Source organism: Scyliorhinus canicula, chromosome 7 (genome assembly GCF_902713615.1).
Source record: "Scyliorhinus canicula chromosome 7, sScyCan1.1, whole genome shotgun sequence".
Taxonomy (NCBI): domain Eukaryota; kingdom Metazoa; phylum Chordata; class Chondrichthyes; order Carcharhiniformes; family Scyliorhinidae; genus Scyliorhinus; species Scyliorhinus canicula.
In genome coordinates, this window is record NC_052152.1 from 61,204,840 (window position 1) to 61,215,309 (window position 10,470).

A 10,470-nucleotide genomic window follows, 5' to 3' on the forward strand; every position below is an offset into this window, starting at 1 on the left:
ACTGAGAAGCTCTGTATCAGCTTTCTGGCAAAGTCTTGAACCTGCATGTATCTAAATATTTCCCCTTGCACCAGCCCATTTTTCACTCCCAGCTCCTTCAATCCGAGAAACGACCCACTAGAAATTAACCTTTTAGTATCCTAATTCCTTTCCCCTTCCATCTCCAAAAATTTCCATCCCATTTCCCATGCTCCAATCTATGATTCCCCCGAATCGGCATTTCCCTTGACCCTGCCCCAACCCGAAGTGCTGTCGAAACGTCCTCCAAATTCTCAACAAAGCTATTACTACCGGACTCCCTGAGTATCTCCCCGGGGCTGTCGGCAGCAACGCTGTAGCTAGTGCCTTCAGTCCCGACCCCCTACCCAAACTCTCCCCTCCTAACCTTTTTGGACACTAAGGGCAATTTAGCAAGGCCAATCCACCTGACCTGCACGTCTTTGGACTGTGGGAGGAAATCCACGCAGACAATGGGGAGAACGTGCAGACTCCACACAGCACACAGACAGTGAGCCAGCGGGGAATCGAACCTGGGACCTTGGTGCTGTGAAGCCACAGTGCTAGCCAATGTGCTACCGTGCTGCCCGTCAATGATGATTATGAAACCATTGTCGATTGTTGTAAAAACCCATCTGATTCACTAATGTCCTTTAGGGAAGAAAATCTGCTGTCCTTACCTGGTCTGGCTTACATGTAACTCCAGACCCTTCACGTAAATGCTGGTACCGCCTGCGACGCCCACGTCCCATGAATGAATTTAAAAAATATATGCTTGAGGGGAAAAACCTCTCATGCTTAACCAGTCTGCCCTTTAAATGGCCCTAGCATGGCACTCAGTTGTATTAAAACCACTCCAAGAATTTCAAGAAAGCCCAAATCACCCAGAGATGGGTTCTAATCCCAACCTTGCCAGCAACACCCACACCCTTGTTGTGCGGATCCTTTAGGGAACAGTGACCATAATGTAATAGAATTCTTCATTCGGATGGAAGTGAAGAACTACGATCTGAATCTAGGTTCCTAAATCTAAACAAAGGAAACTATGAAGATATGAGGTGTAAATTGGCTAAAATAGATTGGGCAATGTTATTAAAAGGCATAATGGTGGATAGGCATTGGCTTATATTTAAGAAACAAATGTATGCATTGCAACGGTTAGACATTCCTGTCCAGCACAAAAACATGAGAAAAGTAGCCCAACCATGCCTTACAAAAAAATCAAGGATAGTATTAGATCTAAAGAGGAGTTGTATAAAGTTGTTGGAAAATGTAGCACGCCTGGGGATTGGGAGCAGTTCAGAATTCAGCAAGAGATTGATTAAGAGAGGAAAATAGAGTATGAGATTTATCTTGCTAGTAACATAAAAGCAGACTGTAAAGGTTTCTATAAAGATGTAAAAAGAAAAAGTTTAGTAAAGACAAATGTAGGTCCATTACAGTCCAAAACAGGACAATTTATAACAGAGAACAAGGAAATGGTGGAGCATACAAACAGCTGTTTTAATTCTGGAGGAAGACACAAATAATTTCCCAGAAAAGCTAAGGAACCGAGGGTCTAGTGAGGAGGAATTGAAGGAAATTAGTAATCCAAAAATTAGTGCTGCAGAAATTAATAACTGATAAATCCCCAGGGCCTGATAATCTACACCCCAGGGTACTAAAGAGGCGGATAGAGTTATAGCTTATAGATGTTTCCAGCATGGAAACAGGCCCTTCGGCCCAGCTTGTCCCTGTCTCCCAGTTTCTATCACTAAGTTAGTTCCATTTGCCCGCATTTGGCCTATATCCCTCTATACCCACCCTGCCCATGTGACTGTCCAACTGTTTTTTAAAAGGCAAAATTTTACCCGCCTCTACCACTGCCTCTGGCAGCCCGTTCCAGATGCTCACCATCCCGTGTGAAGAAATTCCCCTTCTGGGCTCCTCTGTATCTCTACCCTCTCATCTTACACCTATGCCCTCCAGTTCTAGACTCCTCTACCTTTGTGAAAAGATGTTGACTATCTACTTACCTATCCTCCTCATTATTTTATTGACCTCTATAAGATCACCCCTAAGCCTCCTATGCTCCAGGGAAAAAGGTCCCAGCCTATCCAGTCTCTCCATATAACTCAGACCATCAAGTCGTGGTAGCATCCTCGTAAATCTCTTCTGAACTCTTTCTACCAACTGTCCAACTGTCCTGGCTTCAGACAATTTGCATCTCTTTAACATGTGATTACCCCTCTCTCTGGATCTGTAAAGACTTAATTACTGCAAAGGCTCATATTCAAAGTATCGTCTTGCATCTTTGACTTTGTCTATATATATATGTCTCTGGAACCTACCTCTTCATTCACCTGAGGAAGGAGCAGTGCTCCGAAAGCTAGTGATTTGAAACAAACCTGTTGGACTTTAACCTGCTGTTGTAAGACTTCTTACTGTGCTCACCTCTGTCGAACGCCGGCATCCCTACATCATGGCACTCTTTCTAGTTTAACAATAAGGTGACCAGAACTGTACACAGTGTGTGGTCTTACCAGTGCCTTATACAACTTCAACAAGATTTTCCAACTCCTGTCTTCAATGTTCTGACCAATAAAACCTGTCATGCTGAATGCTTTCTTCACCATCCTATCCATCTGCGACTCCACCATCAAGGAACTATGAACCTGTACTCCTAGATCTCTTTGTTCTGTAACTCTCCCGAACTCCCTACCATTAACTGAGTAGGTCCTGCTCTGATTTGATCTACCAAAACGCATCACCTCGCATTTATCCAAATTAAACTCCATCTGCCATTCATCAACCCACTGGCTGAATTGGTCAAGATCCTGTTGCAATCTTATATAACCTTCTTCACTATCCACTACGTCCCCAATCTTGGTGTCATCTGCAAACTTACTACCTCGCAGAGACTGCATGCCAACTCTCAGATACTTCCTCTTACTTCCCCCTGGACTATGACCAGACCACTGAGCATCAAGCCATTATCTCCAACATCATTAGCAACCTCATTTCTACCGGATGCCTTCCCCCGATGACTTCCAACCTCATAATCTCCCAACCCCGGACAGCCCGCTTTTACTTACTTCCCAAAATCCACAAAAAGGACTGTCCCGGTAGGCCCATTGTGTCAGCATGCTCCTGCCCCACCGAACTTATTCCCTCTTATCTTGACTCCATTCTCACGCTCCTATGGTCCATTCCCTCCCCACCTACATCCGGGATTCCTCTGATGCACTGCGTCATATTGACAGCTTGCAGTTCGCGGGCCCTTACCACATTCTATTCACCATGGATGTGCAATCCTTCTACACCTCCATCCCACACCCGGGTGGCCTGAGAGCCCTTCGCTTCTTTCTTGAAAAGAGGCCTGGACAATTCCCATCCACCACCACTCTCCTCCACCTGGCTGAACTCGTTCTATCTCTCAACAACTTCTCCTTTAACTCATCCCACTTTCTCCAAATTAAAGGTGTAGTAACGGGTACCTGCATGGTTCCTGGATACAGTTGCCCTTTTATGGGGCATGTGGAACATTCCTTGTTCCAGGCCTATCCGGGCCCCCTGCCACAACTCCTTTACCGATACATTGATGACTATTTTGGTGCCGCTTCATGCTCACGTCTGCACCTGGAAAAAGTAATTAACTTCGCTTCCAGTTCCCACTCCTCCGTCACTTTCACCTGGACAATCTCAGACACTTCCCTTCCCTTCCTTGATCTTTCTGTCTCCATTTCTGGCAAAAGACTATCTACTAATATCCACTACACGCCCACTGACTCCCACAGCTATCTGGACTACAGCTCTTCGCACCCTACACCTTGGCCTGCTGCAATGTTCCAGTGAAGCTCAACACAAACTAGAGGAACAACATTTCATCTTCCGGTTAGGCACGCTACAGCCTTCCGGTCTCAACATCGAATTCAACAACTTCAGATGATTAACTCTACCCCACCTCGACCCATTTATTTTCATCCCATTTCATTCTAACTGTGATTTACCATTTCTTGCTTGTTTTTCTTAATATATATTTAACCCCCCTCCGTTTTACCCACCTTTCCTTACCTTTTCTCCCCTTTGCTTCCCCCTTCCCCCACATCCTCATCTATCACAGTTTACCCTCTCTGCTGTTTGGCCTTTCACACCTTTTGTTCTCTCTGGGGACTGCCATTAGCACTCTTTCCCCTTAGTTTCTGTGGCTGTGACTCATCTTTCTTTCTCACTCCACAGTATATATATTTCCCACTTTCTCTGTCTGTTAGCTTTGACAAAGAGTCATTGGCATCGAAACGTTAGCTCTTTTCTCTCCCTACAGATGCTGCCAGACCTGCTGAGATTTTCCAGCATTTTCTCTTTTGTTGCAAACTTACTAACCATGCCTCCCACATTCTCATCCAAATCATTTATATATATATATAACAAATAACAGTGGAGCCAGCACCGATCCCTGAGGCACACCGCTGGTCACAGGCCTCCAGTTTGAAAAACAACCCTTTGCCTCGGTCACCAAGCCAATTTTGTATCCAATCAACTACCTCGCCTTGGAAACGGTGCATATGTTGGTTGGCATCTTCTTTGCGTGCTCTGCTCCCACATCCTAGTAAAACTTGGCCTTTCCATTTGTCGTCGCAATGTTCCCTTGTCCATCTCAGGATCAGCTCTTTTTTTTTTTTGAAGCTGTGAAACTTCACAATTACAGCTCGCTGTGGTTCGATGATGGCTGATGCAAAGAAAATATTGAAGGCCAAAATGAATGATTTGGATATTCGTTCCAGGAGGCTAAACATACGAACTGTGGGGCTGCCAGAGGGGATGGAAGTCCCTACTCCCACAGATTTTGCAGACAAGTTTGGGAAAGAACAGTTCTACCTAAAATAGCAGCCATTCATTTCCTTTTTTGAAGAGCTGATCACCGTTAGTTGTTAAGGGGTTTAGTTTAGCTTTGGGGGGGGGGGGGGGGGATTAAGTTAATTTGTGATTTTTGATTGCTTGTCTTGTTCTTTGATTGTGTAACTTGGGTGAATTTTTTTCATATTATTTTGTTTCTAATGAAGGATTTTCAATAACCATATTTTTTTTAAATAGACAAGGGTGAACCAGTGGTTGTGGTTAGCAAGGGATCAGTGCTTGGGCTCCAGCTATTCAAAACATACGTCAATTATTTGGATTAGGGAACAAAAAGTAATATACAACATGAAACATGATTGGTGAGGGGGATATTAAAAGGCTTCATGGTGATTTAGACAAGTTGAGTGAATGGACAAATGATGATTGATCGGAAAATGCTGACGTACAAAGGGACCTGGGTGTCCTCGTACACCAGTCACTTGAAAGCAAGCATGCAGACACATCAAGCAGGTAGGAAGGCAAAAAATATGTTGACCTTCATTGCAAGGGGACTCGAGTACAGGAGCAAGGATGTCTTACCGGGCCTTGGTGAGACCACACCTTGAGTATTGTGTGCAGTTTGGGTCTCTTTATCTAAGAAAGGGCATAGAGGTAGTGCAGTAAAGATTCATCAGACTGCTTCCTGGGATGACAGCATTGTTGCATGGGAGCTTGGGCTGCCTGGCCTGTACTCACTGGAATTTAGAAGAATGATCTAATTGAAATGCAAAAACTTATTTACAGGGCTGGTTTAGACTGGATGCAGTGGTGTTGTTCCCTCTAGCTGGGAGTGTCTAGAACAAATAGTCACATTCTCAGGTTGAGGGGTAGGCCACCTAGGACTGAGGTGAGGAGAAAATTCTTCACTCAAAGAGGGTGGCGAACCTGTGGAATTTTCTACCATAGAAGGCTGTGGAGGCCAAATCACTGAATATATTTCAGAAGAAAATCGATAATTTCTAGACTCTAAAAGTTGTCAAGTGGCTCGTGGAGAGCACGGGGATATGGTGTTGAGTTAAGAGGATCAGCTGTGATCATGTTGATGTTAAAACTGGTTTGAAGGGATAATGGCCTACTCCTGATCTTTTTAATTTTTAGACACAAACAGCACATTTAATGAATTGCATGTTAACCCTTTTGTTGTGATGTTGGGAAAGGTAGAAATATTGGCTAAGACTCTGGAAGAACTCGCTGATCTTTAAATAGTACTTGTGACCTGTTATATTCAGTGTAAAGGGTGTAATATTCCTATCTCTCCTGACTAAAACATTGTTCAGAAGCCCACCCACAAATTGTTGGTTGTCTCTCCAGCCTATGACATTTGGCAGGGCGTTAATTGGTTAATGTAAGCCTACTTGTGACAATAAATATTTAAATAAATAATTTGGCCTCAGCCTGAGTCACATTTTCCGAGGCATTGTATCTGCACATGTTGGATGCGGATTTGTTGATGGCTGTCTGTTCAAGAGCATCCAGAATGGTGGTCTGAGCTGGCAGCATTAAAATTGGAACGGATTGCATGGCCACAGGTGCCATTCCCTCATCACCCACCCTGGTCGCAGAGTAGATGATTTTGGAAGAGATGACTTTTCGAAGCTGGATTTCAGGAAATCTGGGGTAACACTGGGGCCTGGTTGAAGGCCCCAGTAAGGTAGGGAAAGGAGGGGGGCAGTGGAGGAAGGATTAGAGAGGGGTTATGATGACCTGGCAGGAAGGGGATCAGGAATTCCTCTGGGCAGAGGGAATCCTCCCAAAGGATCTCACCCCAACCTCTTCTTTCCCAATAGCATGCCCAGTAAAACTTGCCTAGCCACTCGCTTGGCTTGGATCTCCCCCTGCCATGTTTAAAATAGCAGTGGAGAGGATGAGGCAGGTAAGTTGCCACTTTAGGATCTCAATAGACCCTGCCTTCTCCTTCACAGGTAGGAAAGAAGGGCCGTAAAATCCAGCCATGTTTCATCATATTTCATGATCATCTATGATCATATTTTAAAGACAAGGTATCTAGCAATGTAACAATTATTGCACTAAAGCATTAGTCTGTGGAGCTCAAACCATTAGGAATCAGATCAGAGTACTATCAACTCATTAATTTACTAACTATAATTAAGACGCAATGGAACAGTTTTCCAAATATTTAATTTGAATCCCATTACAAAAGTTAGTCTACAAGTCCAGAAAGCATAAATCAGCTAACAGTTTATATAACACCTTTAACTAAGAATATTCCAGAACATTTCACAAAACTTCAAAGTAAAACAGAGGAATTTTTTAATAAAAATTGAAATAAAAACATTCAGACAATGGAAAACACAGATATTACAGTTCATAGATTTCCATTGCTTTATTTTACTCAAGTTCTTTGATCAGCTGCAATATTTTTTCGATGTCAGTGTCCTTTTGGGTTCGTTAGAAAAGGCATCAATAGAAAGCGATTAATCGGGCTAACAACCTGATGAAAAAAGGTCATAGGCCTAAAATGTTATCTTTTGAGAAACAGGATTAAGATATGGAGGGCGGAAGCTGGTCAGAAATGCCGGTCGTTAGAGGGGTGGATTTTAACGCGAGAGAGAATGAGAGGGCGGTGGAGAGATTTAGAACAGGAATTCCAATCATGGAGGTTGGGTGTTGAAGAATATAGCCGTCAAATGGTGGAGAGGGAGGGAGGGAGGGCGGGGATCGAGTTAAGAATGGCGAGAAGACATTTATACTGGCTTACCATCCATTTATAGTAGGACTGCATAACCCAATGACGAGTTGTAATTACTTATCGCTAATGTAAAGTTCGAAATCTATCATTTAAACTTGGGAAAAACCGTTGATTTTTAAAAATGGAAATCGGTTAACGGCACTGAAAATTGCAGCCTTGTTTCGAGTCCTCTTTGTCAGACACGTTTTGCACAGCAAATTCAGGTTCTCCGTATTATACGAATTAAACTTCCGATAGTCACCCCGTCTTTAAACGGAGAGTTTTGTCGTATAAAGGTATTTCAAATACAGATTTTGCACTTTTACATATTTATTTCTTTATATTACACAAGTGGTGCCGAAACTTAAAAATTGTAACATTCCGTATAAGCCTTTCCTCATTCCCGTGTCAATGGGTCAGTCATATCTTGTATCTTTCATCAATGAGAATTTCAAAATAACTATCTTAAATTATTCCGTGTGTGTGTGTCGTGACGCACGCTGATCTGCGGGCGCAGTGTTTCCCTTGCACCACCATCAGCAACCCCAGTTCCTTCATTTCAGTTAAAAAGAACGATTCTAATTCGGTCCGAGATTGCAATATTAGAACTCCGGGTTCAAGTCAACTAATGAACAGTGCAAGGAAGCGTAATCCAAGCTTTTGCTGCATGGTCAAAAAGGGACCTGAATAGTCATGGTGGCGGCCGAGGGAGGGTTTCTTGCGGTTGTAAAAGGCGGGGAAAGAATGCGGCAGAACAGACAAATGCTCCTACACCCTTCAAACAATCCACCCAAAACCGCATTTACTCAGCCCGCCCCCCTAAATCTTTCGGTGAGAAAGAGAAATTCTGTGCTCGCCCGAAACCGGATTAATTCAAAGCTTCAACACTTGACTTGTTTCCAGAAGACAACAGGCTCAACTGTGCCCGTAAAATACGTTTCCCCTCCGCCTCCCCCCCCATGAGCGACCGTCTTCTACTTTGTCTGAATTTCAAATGTACCACAAGCTCGTGAAAATCTCACTAGTTTTTTTTTATTTTTAAACACATAGGTTTAATATAACACCCTGTACAAAAGTAGGGCTCAAATAAGAAAAAAATAGGTTTGACGACACAGGAAGGAACCTCGTCATTATTCTTTTAGCAGAAATTTTCAGTCGGTTCCATACAGTAAGTTGCACACACAAGTAACTATGCAGCTCTCAGTCATTTCATTGGCCCTTGCAACAGCCTCATTTTTTTTTCCGTCAGGCATTTTACAACCCTACTCCGAGGCGTATTTTACAAATTCGTGCACCGTCGAGACCGTAAAAGGATACGCGTCTATCTTGTGCGCTTATAAAATGAGTAAACGGGATACAAGACATTACAATTTTATACATCACATATACAGTACAAAGTAGTGCAAAGTAAAATGATGTAATCTCCACCGGCACTGCCGCTCACAACCACGCTTGTTCCATGGAAGTTTTATTTCTTAAGCATATCCTACAAAGCCTTCCCTTCTCCCAGCAACAAGACGAAAAACACAGAAAAGGGCTTATTAAGTAATCAAGCTAAATCCGTTTTTTTTTTGGAGAGCAGAGCAGAAAATAACCTTGCAACTTCAGTTAGGCTTGGCTTAACTTCATCAGTCCTGGTAACTCGATCAGCGCTCAATGTCCCCAGCTGCCGAAACCGATTTCCTGTTTGTAGCGGTTAGTTAGAGTGTTCGCTTTCCTAGTCAGTTTTGACAGGACGGTGTATAATCCATTTAGGTGATAGTGGAACTGTTTCTGTAAGTCTTCCTCCCCTTCCTCCTCGTCCACCCTAATGTCCATGGTGGCGGCTTTATCTTTCTTCCTATCGTCCAGCTGCACCACACCCCACTCGATATCGTTCTTGATGGATTTCAGCAAAACGTAGTAGTTGTACATATCCCGCTGGTCAGAGTAATAGTTGGACGCTCCGGTGCTTGAGACGCCGTTGACTTCGCTCTTGCCTTCATCCTCCAGGGGGACATCCCGCAAGAGGCTGGGCACCATTACCGTCTGGTCCATGTTATTGACCGCACCGATAAACTTGTTCATGGCGTTGAACAGGGAGTGCTTCTGGTTGTAAGTATCCATGATTTGCATCATCTTCCTTAACCTGGTGTTTTGCTTTCGCCCTTCCTAGGTGGAATCCCTCAAACTGGAGCTTTGTCAGCAACTTTTCTCCTCACAGTGCCGACCTGCTCTCTTCGCACTGCAAACCGGCTCACTTCCTCAAGTGGACTTACAAGGGTGTCACTTGGCAACGCGCTTTTTTATTTCCTCCCCCACACTTGTTGCAAAGCAAGATGGAACCTGTCGTAAGATGACTTGGACGCTGGGCAATGACCCAAATATAATAGGCGTCTCCCTTCTGGTTTCCGGGTCCTTTTGCTTTTCATGCTCCCATCGCCATGGAGTGAGGTGAGTGAATGAGCAGGCTCCCAGCGCAGCTTCGCCCCTGCCCCGTGGTGCGCACGCTCCGGGATACTCCCGCCCCTTCCCCGCCGCCAGCAAATCAGGGCCGCCGCCGGCCCCGTGACGTCCGAGCTCACCCTCTCGCCGCGGACCAATGGCGTGCCGGGCTCATTATGACGTCAATATGCTAATAAAGCTGGCGGGAGGGGTGGGGGAGAGAGAGGGAGAAAAAAACCAGCCGGTGGCCCTGGGCCTCCCACCTCACTGGAAACCCTGGCAACAGCCTGAGCCTCCATCTTGATTGACAAGCACAGCTTGTGAATGAGAGCTGGTGGCGGCGAGCGAGACCCTTCAATGCAGCGTCTCATTGGTGCCAATTAACATGGTGTTGCCGTCTTTATTGCTTTGCAGCTATTTTATTCCTAATTTTGTGTTGGTTGAGTTCCCTTCAAACCTTTCATTCAGTGAAGCTTCTCTGAGTT

At 44.4% G+C, this 10,470-nt stretch overlaps 1 protein-coding gene across 1 annotated transcript; it reads right to left on the bottom strand.

Annotated features, from left to right (window-relative positions):
* Positions 1 to 8,571: 8,571 nt before the first annotated feature.
* Positions 8,572 to 10,033, bottom strand: mid1ip1a (MID1 interacting protein 1a). Its single transcript, XM_038802134.1, has one exon. The coding sequence runs from the start codon at positions 9,677 to 9,679 to the stop codon at positions 9,215 to 9,217; it is 465 nt and encodes a 154-aa protein (XP_038658062.1). The 5' UTR covers positions 9,680 to 10,033; the 3' UTR covers positions 8,572 to 9,214.
* Between the last annotated feature and the right edge of the window lie 437 nt (positions 10,034 to 10,470).

Coding starts and splice junctions, on each gene's coding strand:
- mid1ip1a (XM_038802134.1), bottom strand. CDS start 9,679: ATGATGCAAATCATGGATACTTACAACCAGAAGCACTCCCTGTTCAAC.